Raw genomic sequence first — 17,652 nt, 5'->3', positions numbered from 1 at the left:
GACCACCCTCGAGAGAAAGCGACTGAAAGAACTAGTCGAATAGTAGTAGGTTTGACCACAGGACTAAAAGTCTCAGTGTAGTCAATACCCTCAGTCTGATGGAAGCCCTTGGCAACAAGCCGGGCTTTATAACGACTCACTGATCCATCAGGATTATGTTTAATCCTGTAAACCCACTTACAACCAACAATGTTGGCGTCAGTGGGAGCCTGAACCAAACGCCAAGTCTGGTTGGCATGAAGAGCATCAATCTCAGCATGCATCGCATCCCACCAAACAGAATACTGCTGAGCATGTCGAAATGTGGAAGGCTCAGTGGTGGGAGTAGTAGAGACATGAAAAAGAATATGATCACGAAACTGACGCGGCTGCCGTGTATGATCACGAGATCCTGTAACCATCGGGTGAGTCGGAACAAGAGTAGGAGGAGGAGGAGAAGGAGGAGGAGGATGAGGAGAAGGAGGAAAAGAAGGTGAAGTAATATCAGGAGAGGGAATAACATGAGAAGATGAGGAAGGAATAATAGGAGAAGATGAAGAAGAAAGAGAAGAAACAGAAGTAGAAAGCGAAGGAGGAGGAATGGAGAAAGGAATAGAATCTGAAGAAGCTGTGGGAGTAATAGAACTCCCCGGAATGTCAAAAATCGACTCATGGAATCGAACATGTCGAGAAGTATACGTACGAGACGTATAAGGATCATAACAAAGATAACCAAGATGAGATGAAGCATAGCCAACAAAGATACAAGGAGTAGATTTGGGTGAAAGTTTATCCGCTCGAGTATCACCTAGAAACGGATAACACAAACACCCAAAAGTACGAAGAAGAGAGTAATCGGGACGAGATCCAAAAAGAACCTCATAAGGAGATGAGTGATGAAGAACCGTGGATGGTAACCGGTTAATAAGGAAGGCAGCAGTGGCATATGCATCATACCAGAATTTCTTTGGTAACCGAGCGTGAAACAATAAAGCTCGAGCTACCTCAGAAAGATGGCGGTTTTTCCGCTCAGCAACCCCATTTTGTTGGGGATTATAGGGACATGAAATGCGATAAGCGATGCCAGAATCTGAAAGAAAACGAGCCATAGATCCACGAATGAGCTCAGGAGCACCATCACACTGAAGATGCTTGATGGTGCAGGAGAAAAAGTTCTCAACAAGCAGTTTGAAATGCCGAAAGCAATCAACCGCTTGAGAAAGATAAGTCAAAGGATACATCCATGTAAATCGACTAAAATCATCAATGAAAGTAATGAAATATCTGTATCCATCTCTAGACATTACAGGCGAGGCACCCCAAATGTCACAATGTATAATATGTAAAGGTGAAGTAGAATGAGATACAACTGATGTAAAAGGCAATCTAGTCGATTTTGAAACACTACAAGCAGTACAATATGTGTGTGTGGTTTTGTTTGTCAGATGTAAGAACGAACATCTAGACAAAACATCATCAGACGGATGACCTAATCGAGAATGCCAAGTCTCACGAGATACAGAAGTAAAAGCAGCAAGTGAATATAGCTGATGCGGACTACCACGTGTGTGATGAAGAAGATGTCCATAAAGAGTCTGAATGGACAGACCTAGATATGAGAAAACAACAACTATGGGATGCTCAATAACTAACTGCGTGATCGATAAAAGGTTCTTTGCTAAGCCAGGAACCACAAGAACATGTCTAAGAGTAAGAGTACGATCTGATAAATGAAGTAAAGCAGTGCCAATACGAGAAATAGTAAGAGCCATACCATTGCCTACAACGACTCGCTCAGAGCCAGTGTAGGGAGAAGCATCAAAAACAATAGAAGAATCAGCGGACATATGCGCAGTGGCACCGGAATCGGGTATCCAAGAATCCACACGCTCGCAACTACCCAAAAAATCAGCCATCAATCCAAAATGAGAAGAACTTGTATGACTATCCCATGTAGAGAAATGCACAGGCCCAAAATCAGTAGTATCGGGAAGCCCCGTGGAGCTATTGGTTTGTGAAACAAAAGAGTGTATAACATTGTTTGGGCTAGACTCTAAAATATCAACTTGGGCCGAATGGGACATGCAAAGAAGCCCAACAGCACCTGGACTAATATCAGGAGAAAACTTGTGTGAATGCAACACCGACTGAGAAACTACGGAACCATCATCACCGTCATCACGACACTGACCAGAAACCCTAGATTCAATACATTCATCATCACAATTCGAAATCAATACTGATGTCTGAGAAAATTTTCGAGAAGGCAAAACCACCTGAGAAGATTCGTTATACAACGATGGAACCGGCGAAACCCTAGATCCAAAATTTTCACCATCAACACCATTTATACCGAAATTCCAACCTTTATTAGTATTCAAATTCGATTTTTCATCTTGATAAAAGAAATTTTCAATTTGATTCCACAAATCAGATGCAAATTGCATATCTCCAGTCAGATGAAGCAATGGAGAAGATATATTAGCAGTGAGAAAGGCTAATACGTAACTATCAGATTTATGCCACACTTCTGTTGCTTCTGAATTCATTGGTGGTGTGATATCATTATTCAGGTATTGTAATAAACCATGAGTCTTCAACACTGTTAATACCTGATGTTTCCAGGTGAGAAAATTGTCAATATTGAGTTGTGTTAGCTGAAAATTGTAGGTTGATGTTGCCATTGATGATCAGCAACAAACGTTACAGAGATGAAAAGAAGAACAAAATAACAGCAGAATTGAAAACTGGCCGGAAAACAGATCGGTGAAGAAGAACAGATCGAAAGTTATTGCTGGAAAACTAGCCGGAAAACAGAACGGAATCAAGAGCTTGCCGGAAAACGATGCTCTGATACCATAAAGAGAATATCAGGCTCAAGAAACTCAATCTCATATCATAAGTGGTAAGAATATCAATACAAGCACCTCTATATATAGGAGAACAACTATACAACTAAGCATGCTAACTAACTCAACTAACTCACATGCTCTAACTACCTAACCACCTCTGTATACTCTAATACAAGGAGATAAATATATGAAGTCACTAGGCTCCTAGCTTATGTGACATTACATGTATCCTAATTCCTAGATCTGGATTTAAAGCATCTTTATTAGTCCAAAAGTTTACGAAATTAAGAGACTGGGGTTTGACAATACTTTTATCAAACCCATGTATAATCAAAACTTAAACAAGAAACTTATCTTAAGACTCAATGATGCTTTACACAATCCAAAAACAATACATAAAGTGCAACACACATTCACACATTTACAACAGATCTCAGTTTCGAAACCTTAGAAAAATGAAACTAAAACACTAAAGAACACAAACGAAATAAGAATGATAAAGATCACGGAATCAATTCACGAACCTACAATTTAGCCTAACCTCCTGGCCACCGGTTATGCTGCTCATCTTGATCATGGATTCTACAAATGCTTTCTCAAATTCTTCACGTGAATTCGCAAACTTCTTAACCAATGTGTTGGTTGTTGGGTTGGTAAGTAAGGCTTGATCAGAAGTGAAGATACTCTTCCCTTCAAGAAGTAACTTATAATATCTATTGTCAAAGGTGGTAGGGGTTGAATCCAAGTTTGCACCAGCACTTCTCACCTTATTATGCATTGGGCACACACTGCGTAAACTGGCTGCAAAAGATTTGTGCATTGATGGATCAACGTCTTGTGTGGTTGCAAAGTTGTGGATCCTGTTTTGGAATGAGGAGCAATGAGCAAACCCGAGAGTATGTCCTCCTACATAAGTTTGTACATAAAAAACTTAGTTTCTTGATTCCGATCAAGAAAATTAAACAAGGGCTATAATTAAATATATCATTAATTTGTATGCACACTTTTTACACACTTTTAAAAATAAGTAAAATCCTCTCAATAAAGTTGTGCACACCTATAAGACCATGTGTAGTGGTAACACCTTATAATGCCCCCACCATGGGGCATTATCCGACACGTGGCGTCCTAGTCAGCAAGGGGGCATTATAGCAAAAGTGGCGTAGTGGGAATAATGCCCAAATAATGCCCCTTTCAATCCTTAAACAAAAAAAAAAAAAAAAAAAAAAAAAACCAAAGTGATTTCTCATTGGTGGGTCAAACATAAGTCAAAGCTCCAACAATGCAAAATGGCGTTTTAATAATCACGCCTGATTCAATTTTTTGGAAAAATAACGCCCGGTAACGCCGGGTGTAGTGGTTACCGGGGCGTTATAGGGCGTTTTTTTTGAAAAAATTTTATAAATCACGCCCCACTACACACGGTCTAATAAACAGATACAAAATGTAAATAAATACATAAGTGCTATGAAAAATATAAATTATCACATTTTTAACACTTAATATTTATATAAAAAAACGTCCACACATATAAAATACTTATAATAATCTTAGGCTGCAGATGTTCAGACACCACTAAAGGTTTCCAGACATCATTGACACTCCACAAATATATAAACATCTTGTAATTATATATATTTGGGTGTTACTTATAGTGTGTACCAATAAGATTTTGAGGTGTACCACTAAGATGACCCTTATATTGACAGCCAAATGAATATAGCTTTAAGAACTTGTTAGACTAGAGTGTGAAGAATTAAGAGACATTTATTCTAGTATAGTACAATTGGAATATACCTGAAAGTGCAACTAAGTCTTCCATGGAAAGACCTCGTTGCGAAAAACTTTGTTGGAGTTGAGATATGTTGGAGGTGGGAGCTGCCAATTGTCTAGTTTCAGATGCTCTTGAAATCCGACCATCTTTTCGCCCTTTTGGCACAACCCAAGTGGGACCTCCGGACTGTAATATACAATATTTAGGGTTTACATTTTATCCAAGTCATGTACGTGATTAGGGCTTAGGGCTTAGAGTTTATTCGATATTTCGATTTGGTTTCATTATGATTATCGGTTAATTGTTTCTAGCTAGTGCAAGCATCATCATAGAACATGGATACTATCTTTCAGGAAACTTGTGTAGAAGGGGGTTGTTTAGTAACAAATATTGTACTTTTAGGTGTTTTTAATAATAAACTTGTTTCGACTCGTTAAACGAATTCCAAATGGAAATTACATCGAAATAGAAGGTGAACGAGCAACAAGTTGCACCGCTACTCCTTTTTTAATAACAAAACTAAGTCTTTTGTACTTTTTAAACTTATAGACAGTTGTAAGCAAAAGCAACAAGTTTCGCTTGGGTGGCAAGCGAACTTTATAAAGTTTTTCACCAAATTCAATTCAACAGAGTTTGCTTGCCACCGAAGCAAATTTGTCGAGTTCGCTTACATGTGGTAGTGAATTGTGTAGAAGTTCTAGAAAACACCTAAAAGTACCAATCTCATTCCTAAACAATCTAAATCTTTTAGTATGAGGAAACTGAATGTCTCAAGAAAGATTCAAGTATTTGATGTTGTGATTGAATCATATATGTATGAAGGAAGAACACATGCTTACAAGATGAACTGCATCTCTTGCTGCTAAAGCTACAATGTCAGCACATGAAACAGTACCAGGGCACACAGCCTCTAATGCTTTCTTTGCGTGATCGATGACGTAAAATGCATGAAGAGATATGTTCGGAGGCCCGTCTTTCTCAGCTTGGTTGTTAGCGGTTGAGTTCAACAACACAGAACCATCACATCCCTTCAATACAAAACCAAAAAAAAGATAAATAAATAAAACCAAATAAGATTTCATGAAAAAACACCCATGATCAGTGGCAGACCCATAATTTATTTTCAGGGGTGCGATCGTAGGGTTTAACCATATTTTTAAGGGGTGCGATCGGGATTTTGCTTAAATAATACACTAAATTATTTTTTTACGAGGTTGGCCGCCCCCAAAACCATGGCAGTAGCCACTGCCCATGATCAAATGATCAAGATTTGAACCAAAAAACAAAAAACTACTACTATAGAATTGGATAACTGAAAACGTTGTAAATAAAAGATTTGAAACAGCTAGCAAACAAAAATAACAAATCATTTTTACCAATAATGCCAAGAATTCAAATGAGTTTTTTATAACGGAAATTTACGAAAATGTCAGTTGACCAACCGTGTTTTCAAATTCGTCATGTTCCTGCGTCCGTGGACGGACCTCTGAGCATGGGATGAGTCGGCGTATCATGTTGAAGAGTCCATGTCCATCCGAAGCGTCAGTGAACTATTCCGAAGCGTCGGTGACTCTTCCGAAGCGTCGGTGGACTCTTCCGAAGGAGCGTGATACAAGGACTTTTCAACATGATACCCCGACTCATCCTATGCTCAGAGGTCCGTCCACGGACGCAGGAGCGTGACAAATTCGAAAACATGGTTGGTCAACTGACATTTTTGTAATTTTCCCTTTTTATAAGGAAATCAGCAAGAGTTGAAATGCATATGATTTACCCTAATGAAGCAATCATGGAAGTGCATTCTCAGGAGTGCAGCAGGAACTGTTCGATCATTCAACATAGCTTTCTTCACGGAGCTTGTGACCGTTGATTCAACCATGGGACATGTTTGATCATAGTAGTTAGAACTAAGTGCGTTAATCCTGTTAAAATGGACTAATGCAAGCACAAGAAACCCAATAATAAGTGAAGAGTTATTGCATGATGCCATTTTTTAAAATGTAAACAGTTAAACACAAGTAGCAGTTTCTTGTTGTGATGGAGATTGAGAGAAGGTCCAAGTATTTGTATGGAAGAAAAAGGTGAGTTCTTATGTATTAAATTGATTTTTAAAGTAGGTTTTGCATAGTTGTTTTTTGCATATTTGGTGAGCCGAAACTCATTTGGTTTATTTTTATATAAGTTGTTGAGGCATAATGATGTATAGAGTTGTATGTATCAAGGTTAACTTAATTATTAACCTAACAAGACCCCTTCATTCTCTTTCTATACTTCATAATATGCTATTGTTTTAGAGCTTAATTAACGGACTCAATAACTCTTTAGATCCTCACAAATTATCTTGTCTAGTGCTACTATTCCAGCAATATATCACCCCTAGCACGATCACTTGAGAAAAGTCGGGTTGTTCACGAGCCGAGATAGGGCAAGCTCGGGCTCGGCTCGATTATAAATTGAGCTGGCTCGGCTCGGATTTGAAATCGAGCTATAAATCTAAGCTCAGGCTCGGCTTGGTTTTAAATCAAGTTGCCTCGTCTCAGCTTGGTTTGGCTCCATTTTAAAAATAAAATTGATATATAGCTCTCAAATTCTGTAGTCTAAATTATTTTTCAATAGATTAAAAAAAACATATTCAAAATAAGCGCAACCTAATACATTACAAGTCAAAATTAAGTTCAACAACACGAAATAAGTTCTAAATTTTAACTAACTACAATATAAGTTCATTAGCATGGTAATCAACATTCAAATATGCTATAAATATCAAATTGCACTCCTAAATACATGTAAATAATAATACTTTTTGTGATATATTATAATACACATAAAAATAATATACATTAAAACTAAAATAATCCGAACTAAGCCGAGCCGAGCTAACTAACGAGCCAACCCGAGCCCTGCTTGGCTCAATTTCAAACCAAGCCATATCGAATGAGCTTTTTTAAGCTAAATCCGAGTTAGCTGCGAGCTTTTTGAATAGAGAAGAGTCTAGTAAAAAAATATAGCAAAAAAAATGATTGTGATGATGAATAGATTTTCTAGTTAGTTAACATGGTGGCTTGTATATCTAAAAATTTATAGATATGTAATATGACTTGAATACTAATGTAACGGGAAACATCCATTAAATTGTGGGTTTTGCCAAACTAGTGTAAAAATAATTGTGATGATGACATGCGACACTCGTTATAAATAGGAAGGGAGGTTATTTTGGTCCTAAAATATTTTGGTCCTTATAGGTAGGAGTGTGAAGATGACATGTGCCACCTCTTTTGTTTTCTCAAAAATACAAAAAAGAATCTAGTACAAAAAATTATATAGCACAAAAAAATGTAGTAAAAAATATAGCACAAAAAAATCCAGTACAAAAAATTCAGAAAAAAATATAAGACAAAAAAAATCAGCAAAAAAAAATTAGCACAAAAAATGCTATACAACATAGAAACACAACATATTTTTTTGTTTTTTTAGTTGTCATATTTTATATAACAATATGTTATTTAAATTAAAGATAAAAAGACGTTCGATTTTATGGTGAATTTTTTATGAAAAATTAATGTCGTATAAAAAAATTATGAACGTTTAAAAAATTGGGGGGGGGGGGGGGGGGAGAACATGCATGTGGAGAGAAAGTCAATAAATAGTATTTTTTTCCAAAAATACCCTTACATTTCTCTTTTTTACTACATTTTCATCTTAACCATTGATTTGAAAAACGAAAGGTCAAGATTCTTTCTCATTCTACTTAGTAAAAATAAACTTTTTATTTGATCTTACCCCATTAATACCATATTACATATTGATTTGAAAAATGAAAGGTAAAGATTTCTTCTTATTTTACTTAGGTAAAAAAATAAACTTTTTATTTTATCCTTCCACGATAAATGTCATATTAGAAAGATGTAATTTTATTTTAAATATATGAATTACATCTTAGAACATTAGTTGACAACTCTCTATTTCTATATGTAAGAGAATGTAATTGAGAGGATTTTTAATTTTATGAAATACATGATTGGATGTTAACGGTATATTAATTAATTTAATGGAGTAAGTAAGGAATATATAATAGAAAAATATATAGTTTGTGTTTTTGGTGGACGTTTTAAGCATGAACAACCAAAGTATGTTAGTATTGGTTTAGCAATTACAACAAACGCAATACAAACCTTTATTGGTTTAGCAATTACAACAAACGCAATACAAAACTTTATATAGAAAAAGAAATCTATTTTTGATTTTAAACGCACTTTTTGTATATTGATTCTCTTAGGAAAAATTAAAAAATGTGTACAATATATCGTGGATTCTATTAATTGCATACTCATGTAGATGAACAATCATTAAAACATGAATTCCTTAAAAACACTAATTTCCACTGTAATGCATTATTCTTTCATGTAGATGAACAATCACTAAAACAATAATTCCTTAAAATCACTAATTTCCTCTGTAATGCACTATGCTTTAAAGATACTTTTAATTATGTATTATCACCATCTTTTACAAGTATTATATAATTGAACATTTATCTTTATGAACTATTTATATTTATTATCGTATTATTTAACTTTATAAATTTTGCAATTAAACTAATAAAATGTATTTTAAATTGAACTTTACATACTATTTAAACGTTATATGGTTTGAAAGAAACTCTAAAAACACAAATATAATATTTTGGAGGTATCAAATATGGTAAATAGTGATATAGTTTAAAAAGTATTTATAAATATTTTATTCTAAGGAGCAGGCTCGGTTCAAGAAGCTCCCGCGTCAGTCATGTGGGTGTCGGACACTTGACCATGATATACACATACTATATTTCCATAATAGGTTGTTTCCACGTCTCTGAGAGCATTTACGGTGCAGGTGTTGAATGATACCACATTTATCTCTTCATGTTATCCTCTTGAGAAAGACATGCCTATTCAATACAGGTATCGAACCCATGATTGTCAGGCCACATTTTTTTTTATTCATTGCATTGTTTTTTTAAAAATTAATATTGTAGGTTTATAAGACAAAAAATATAAAAGATTGTATACTTTCTTAATAAATTTATGGCATGTCTTTCTTAAGAGGATGACATAAAGAGGAGAAGGTGGCATTCATGTAACACCTGGATTGTAAATACTCTCTCAAAGATCTCCAATACATAAACCCACAAATACCTAAAAATGTATAATCACTTGACACATTAACAATGTCTCTACTTTCACATTATCACAAAAAAAAATTATTTATTATTTATAACCAAAATTTATTATAATAAACTAATTATTTTTGTAACACAAAATCATTTAATTTAGCAATTTACGTACTTCGGATTTTACTGATCTTATAATAAACTATTTACTCCTTTTTCAAATGTATAAACTTTTCTTACAAATATTACAAATTTTTGAAAGTAAAAAAAAAAAGTCTTACAGATCTTACAAATATTATAAAAATAACAATTGACCAAATCTATTTTTAAATATGGCAACCTCACGCATCCTTGGAGCGGCGCATCAAGAATGGGATGCGTCTATATGCAGAACTCTCAACTACCCAATAAAAAAGGACACGTGTCGTTTCAAATGTTGTAAGTGGCCCCAGACACATTTCATGCCCCTCTAGATGCATTCCATGCCTTCCAGACGCATCTCATGTCCCTTTTGAAAGTCATAGTGGCCACATGTCCATTTTTTATTGGGTTTCACTCCAAAAACGCATCCCTTGCATGATGCGTTGCTCCAAGGACGCGTGAGGTAGCCAAATCTGAAAGTAGTTTTTGTCAATAATTATTTTTGTAATTTTCCTATATTATAATTATAGCGTGGGCTTTTCTGCTTGGGCTTTTCAACATGGGCCATCTAGATTCTAGTCATACATATTACACTGAAAAAAGTTTTTGGGTCAAAACTTGGTTCTTGTGGGTAACAGACTAACAGTCCAGTCCACTAACAGGCCTCCATTTGAATTGGGCCTTCACTATATTCATGGATTACAGACTTTCAGTTGCGGCTTCTATGATTTATTATGGCCTTATGGGCCCCAAAAGAAAGGACGAAAAAAAGAATTACTACTTAATTTCGACTTGCAACATGAGCTTTACGAAAAGAATTAGGACCCGTGCGTTGCAACAGGCATGTAATAGTATACGTAATTTAGGTGAATCACATGGACCATCCTGTAATTAGTTCTAAAAAATAAATTAGAAAACAAATATACACATTTATATTAACAAATAAATAACTCAAACCCTAAGTAAAAGAAAAACCAACATATGAGATAAAGTCAATTAAGCAAAAAAAATGTGTACCCTATGCTTTTCTTTATACTTTATACTATACTACATGGATCAATAAAAAGAAAGCAAAAAATAGAAACCCAAAATAAAATAAAAACTATTATATGTCAATAGATGAGGGATCAATGTTATGTAGGGGAGAAAGGTTAAATTAAGTCAGATACCATTTGCACTATATGTAATTGTGTGTGTACAATGCTAAATGAGCCAATAGAAAGAAAGTAAAAAAGAAATACTAAATATGGTTCAGACCTCTTACTGGTTTAACACTTAATGGTTCAGACTGTTTATTTCACGAGCATATGTCTGAATGGTTCAGACATTTACCTCTAAATGGTTAAGCATTTTACAGAGTCTGAATGGTTAAGACATCTAATTTGAATTGGTAAGACATTTGTCTTTGAACGGTTAAGCATTATACATGCTCTTAATGGTTCAAACCTCTTACTGGTTCAGCACTTAATAGTTCAAACCTCTTACTGGTTCAACACTTAATCATTCAGATGTTATCAAACAGCCCCTTACGTTTAATTAGGAGAGAGAGTGAGAGTTTCCACAAAATTTAGTGAACGAATCGACGAAAATACAGAATCCCTCGTGTCCTTTAATATTTTTTAATTTATTCAAGATACTTGATGTTTTTTTAGTAAAGCTATAAATTTAATCAAACGACATGATTAAAAAAAAAAGTTGTTAAACATGTAGCAAATGTAGTGACATAAACATTTATTTTCCAACATACTATAAGTTTATTTACTTGATAACATTAAACTCTTGTCTCCCTCCCTTCCACCGGCACCCACCAATGTACGTCAACTATTTGCATGGACCCTCCGTGGTTTAATGATGGAGACACGGTTTGTCGGTGGCTTTTAGTGGCGGTGAGATCCGACACAAAAAGAGATTGAAGTTAGGGGATAAAAGTTGTTATATTATCTATTTATATTTTATTGTTCTCTTGTATTTAAAAAGTCGTTTAAAATTAAGTTAATTAATCGTATTTATTTCTATTCCGCTAATGGTATAAAAAGTGTCAAATAGGTCAAGTGAAGCCTTTCAAAATTTTAGGGTTGTAAATGAACCGAACGTTCAGCGTACAGTTCGTGAATCGTTAGATGGGAAGTTCGTTTATGTTCGTTGATTTATTAAATGAACGAATACGAACAAGAAATTCCGTTCGTTAAGCTAAATGAATGAACATGCACAGAGGATGCGTTTGTTCGTTTATGTTCATGAATGTTTGGTAATGTGTTCATTTATGTGTGCTTGTGTTTGTTCACTTAAAGGTTTTTATATGTAATATTTTTAATCTATTGGTTTTTGTTTTTTAAAAATTTTGAAATCCTAGTTATACTATACGCCTCCAACATCCCTCATTTGACTATTTCAATTTCACTTTGTGTTAAACCTTGAAAAACTTCTTGATTTTGTGTTAGTTATGTTTATGACAATTATGTGAATTGTGTTCGAAAATAACGTTAAGTACATATTTATTTTTAGTGGATTCTTCATAATTTATGTGATGAGAAATGCTAATTTTATTCTAAAACGAACATATGTTCGTTTGTATGTGTTTGTGTTTATGAACGTCCGTTTGTGTTCATGTATGTTCATGAACATTTGTTTTGTGTTTTTATGTTCGTTTGCGTTCGGTAATGTTTATGAACACATTTATTTCCTTAATGAACGAACACAAGCAAGAAATCTCGTTCGGTAAGCGTTCGTGAATAGTTCATGAACGAGTTCATTCCTTAATGTGTTCGATTCATTTACAACCCTACTCAATATGCTCCAAGTTGTGGCTTAAAAGATCCTGAAGCTCTGAGGAACAGAATAGATACTTGATAAATAAACAATTATCGAAAACGTGTAGAATGAATTATGTAGTCAACGACATCGGAGATGTGTGTATAGGTGCTTGGGCAAGGCGACGCCAGTTGGCCAGGACTAGGTGTCTTTAAAATATATCAGGTGCTCACATGGGTGCAAGCGTAAGTGAGACGCTCAGCTCGGTTCAATTCCATAACCATTTAGATGAATACTTAGCTACTGTTCTCTAGTAGGGATGACAATAAAATGGATATTGGTAAGTTTATTCTTATGTCTGATTGTGACTTCATGTCTCAGGACTCTATTTAATAACCGATGGATATTATTCAAATAATTATCGGTTGGGTATCGAACATAACATGGGGAGCAGCTATACCTAACGGGTAGTTTTTTAATAACATGTAATTATATTTTTGAAAGACGCTATGGGAATATTGGTTCAAAATTTATGTGAAGCAATGTAAAAATATTAATTTGTTTATTCAGTTGTGTGGTTCAAAATTTAAGTGAAGCAATGTAAAAATCTTAATTTGTTTCTCCAGTTGTACTAGACTGGGCCCAATGTTTTTTCTTTAAAAATGAAAGAAAATTGTCAAAGATAATGAATGGGTGGTAGCCCAATTAGTTAATCTATTATCCACTTCTATTATTTTATTATGTTACAATGATGATAATGTTTTTTTTTCCACAAAAAATATCATTGTTATTGTAGTAATTTTTAACGAATATATTAGAAAAATACTTTATTATACATCTATGGGAAATGATAATGAGAAAACTCTTCCTTATTGTATATGTATATGTTTATTATTTTTTCAGAGTTAAGTGCCATTTACAGTGGTTTGTCCACTTTTGACATTGCAGACCAAATTTTAAAATTGTACCATTTTCTTCTCTGACGTTTTCGAAACGTGCCATTTCAGTCCAAAAAACTATCCCATTAAAAAACTCAATTAACTCAGGGGTAAAATGATCATCTTACAAAGTGGTTTGGAGTGGTTCGGAGGTTGGTGCACGGTGGAGGGTATGTAAAACCTTCGAACCACTATGCAAAATGACCATTTTATCACTGAGCTAACTGACTTTTTTTAACTAGGGTTAGATTTTTGGACTGAAATGACAGTTTCAAGAATGTTAGGGAGGAAAATAGTACAATTTTAAAATTTGGTCTGAAATAGCAAAAATGGACAAACCACAGGGACGTAAATAGCACTTAACTCATTTTTTATAACAAATATAAGTTTTTTTATGTCTTATATCAACATCAACAAAATGCAAGCCATCTACGCATTTAACTCCCTAGAAATTAACATGTGTTCAAAAGTGGTTATCGTATCTTAATTTCGTATCCATTATAGAAAACCTATTCCCCTTAAAAAAGTTGGCACTACAATCAATTACAATCTCCTAATCATGGAAGATATCAGATTACAGAATAATACATAAAGATTTATAGTCTAATTTGAACCGGAGTTGGATGAACACTCAAACTGGATCGAAACGTTTGATATAATTGGGGAGGATGGTGGTTTTCAGTTTGAGTTGTATAGGTAGTCGGAAAAGGAGGGATGGTTAGGAATGGAATAGTCGAGTCATCGACGAAATTGTAGGCAAGTGAGGTGGAACTAGCCATTAAATCAGGGGTATTCCCAAAAAAAATTTTATCGTGCAATCATACAATATAAAAAAAACAATAATAAATAAATAAAGTAAAACAAATACCTAATCACTTGGTCCACAATTTCAATCATATTATTAATAATTTGGGCAATTGGGTCAGTGTTTCAATTAGACTCCCTTATTCAACAAGTTTGGGTTGGTTGTGGGTATCCTTGTATGATTTAGGTGTATCCTTGGTATAAAACCGAAAAAGAAATAAATAAAAAAATACACTACGAATACGCACTTGAGCCGTAGCCCATGCTACGGCTGCTAAAGCATTGGGTCCGCCCCTGCTTTATAATAATACCGTATTAAATTTATTTATTTTTTAGATTAGAAACCTTTTTTCATCCACGTCTTTTCTCTAAACAAGCTAAAAATATCACATCCCATAAGAAAAAGAGCATGTAATGTAACAACACATCTATGTATACAAACATATTTTCATATATATATGATAATAAAAATATATAGAAACACCAATCTTATAATTATAACGTCTTGTCTTAACAACAACAAAATTATATTGTTACAAATGATATAATAATAAAACTTGCATGATAACAAATAACAATAATGAAAAATCTCTGACCGGCGGGCTGCTTCCACCAAAAAAGAGTAAGCACGCCGCTGCCGTCGATAAAACCATAATTCCGATCATCTTAAAACTGCAATGGGCTCGAAAATGTCTGACCGAATCCCCAACTGGCTGGAACAATATTGGTGAAAGTTTTTGTCACACCATCGCTGGTTGTCACCTTAAACGACATCGATTGACCATTAAGGTAAGAATTTGATTGCCAGTTAGCTCCCCAATTTCTCGACATTGCCATCCATCCGGTTTTCGATCCCTTCACCTGCACCGATTGAATCGATCCAGCACCGGCGACGTTGCTTATCAAAACAAGCTCAAAGTAGTCTCGACCGTTGATGGTGAACCTAACTCCACCGTGTTTCTTACAAGGTACTCTAAAAACCCAAAAAAAAAAAGTCATAATCATAAATTATCCTAGCTAGAGAAGGGGTATTTAAAACCGTTTGGCAACAGTTAAACCGAGTTAAATCGCTCGGTTCAACTAAATTTTAGGAGTAATACAGTTTGATTTATAGTTATGGTTAAACCGAGTTTCACACCCTGGTTTACCCGGCCGGTAAAAAAATATTCTTTTAAACTTTACAGTGGTTATCCATATATTAATAAACCAACCTAATGAATAGTGGTAGACTTATTAAGAAGTTGTCACGTGGCGGTTGGCCTAATAAGAAGTTGGCACGTGGCAACTTTTGTTTTATTTATTTTTTTATGTTGCCACGTGACGGTTGGCCCAATAAGAAGTTGCCACGTGGCAACTTTTGTTTTATTTTTATTTTTTATGTATGGTATATAATTATAATTAAAAAACTAAATTCGTAATTATCCATATATTAATAAATTTTATCCATATATTAATAAACCAACCTAATGAATAGTGATAGACCCATTAAGAAGTTGCCAAGTGACGGTTGGCCCAATAAGAAGTTGTCACGTGCATAAAATATTTTTTATGTATGTGTCTTTCTTTTCTTTTTATTTTTTTTCTGTAGACCCATTAATTAAGTAATACTTAAAAGCTCAATGTTTGGTCTTATTTTTAAGTGTACCTTGAACTTTTGAAGATCTAATATTATGATTTGTGTAAAAAAAAAAGATATATACTTGTTTACTATTTGGCCCAAAAAAACTCGTTATAACAGACCGAACTAGGCTGTGAATATCCTTTAATCTATGTAACCAAAATATCATTTAAGATCGATGAGATTCTAACCTTTGATAGATAATAGGGACGATTCCACCTCGATAGATTCCAATTTTCTCCCAAGCAGGTTGCGCCATGTCGAAATGTTGGCGTGGCGGGTTGCACCATCCTCCATCGTCGCTCGGCTGAGCAAAGTTCGGTGGGCAGAAATTGGTGGCGGTGATTGTTACCGACGTTCCTTTGATGCACCACCGCGGGTCCGCCTTGTAATCGCATATGAGTTTGAAGCATTGGCCGCACGCCGCTCCGTCGTTGAAAAGAGCAGTACTTAGTGCAGCAGTTCTTGTACCATAACCCGTTGAGTACAAGTTACCGTACCCACAAGCACCCCCTGGAAAACCAATCACATGTTATTTATATTCCCAATGTCTAAAACATAAAATTCAGTAACAAATATTATTTAATTAATAAAAAAATAAGACAATCAAAGAAGGTTGAATCCGACAAATTAACCGTCCATGACAAACCGCCCATTAATTTACTATTGTTTTTTTTAAATACCCTTTATTTTTGCAACTAAATACAAACTGCAGTTATTTGTAGTTATTTGTAAGATATTTGAGATTGGTTCGTTAAATAACAAGGGGTTGGTTGTTTATCTGATGTTCTTACTGGTTTAGTATTTAATGGTTTAAACTGTTTGTTTCGCGAGCTGATTTCTGAATGACTCAGAAATTTGCCTCTGAATGGTTAAGACCTTTTATCTGAATTGGTCAGACATTTGCCTCTAAACGGTTAAGCATTATACTGGTTTTTAATGGTTCAACACTTACTTATTCAAAAGTTGCCAAATAGTCTCTAAATCTAGTTAGAACTTAAATAAGCTTACGTGTCAATTTTATATCTCGAGCCTATTAAATTTTACAGACTAAACGAATCTATTAGCTATGTTGATATAATATTAATTATTTTTATAAAAATTAACATAATATGGCTATGTTGATATAATATTAATTTTTTTATAAAAAATAACATAATTTATACTTAAATGATAATTATAATATTATCATTTCAAGTAATAAATAAATCTTAACTTAAAGGTTGTAAATTTAGTTATAGACCTAATTAGAGCTTTACATATTGAAAATGAAACGAGCTGAGCATGAGCTTGGTCGTGCTCAAAATTGTTGTACCTTTATCGTTAAAAAATGCTAAACACTATGAGAAGTTTGCTAACAACGTATATGATACACGCATATGACAGAACTTGCATCGAGGTATATCGAAGTAGTATAGCTAAAACAATTGAAAATGCATACCCATTGTTCCTGAAGCATCGCTACCGCCATAGAAGGTGGCGTGAGCACGGGTCCATCCAGAAGCAGTAAACGCATGGGCGTAAGGAAGAAGAAGAATAGCGCAAAGCGTTAGCAAAAGCAAGTCGATTTTCGCCATTTTTCTCCTTAAACACAAGAAGAAGGTGATACAGAAAATGGGAAGAAGTAGAGGTGATTAAATAGT

General features: G+C 34.5%; 2 protein-coding genes across 2 annotated transcripts; both read right to left on the bottom strand.

The window, feature by feature from the left end:
* Positions 1-3,168: 3,168 nt before the first annotated feature.
* Positions 3,169-6,700, bottom strand: LOC110889198 (peroxidase 64). The gene is made up of 4 exons (XM_022136705.2): positions 6,380-6,700; positions 5,445-5,633; positions 4,629-4,791; positions 3,169-3,737 (listed from the first exon to the last, which is right to left on the bottom strand). The coding sequence occupies exons 1-4, from the start codon at positions 6,593-6,595 to the stop codon at positions 3,343-3,345; spliced, it is 963 nt and encodes a 320-aa protein (XP_021992397.1). The 5' UTR covers positions 6,596-6,700; the 3' UTR covers positions 3,169-3,342.
* Positions 6,701-14,862: 8,162 nt separating this feature from the next.
* Positions 14,863-17,618, bottom strand: LOC110889199 (expansin-A1). The gene is made up of 3 exons (XM_022136706.2): positions 17,451-17,618; positions 16,201-16,522; positions 14,863-15,364 (listed from the first exon to the last, which is right to left on the bottom strand). Exons 1-3 carry the CDS (start codon positions 17,584-17,586, stop codon positions 15,058-15,060), a joined length of 765 nt encoding a protein of 254 aa, XP_021992398.1. The 5' UTR covers positions 17,587-17,618; the 3' UTR covers positions 14,863-15,057.
* Between the last annotated feature and the right edge of the window lie 34 nt (positions 17,619-17,652).

The sequence above is a fragment of the Helianthus annuus genome, chromosome 11 (genome assembly GCF_002127325.2).
Source record: "Helianthus annuus cultivar XRQ/B chromosome 11, HanXRQr2.0-SUNRISE, whole genome shotgun sequence".
Classification (NCBI taxonomy): domain Eukaryota; kingdom Viridiplantae; phylum Streptophyta; class Magnoliopsida; order Asterales; family Asteraceae; genus Helianthus; species Helianthus annuus.
This window is presented reverse-complemented; position numbering and strand designations above follow the sequence as displayed.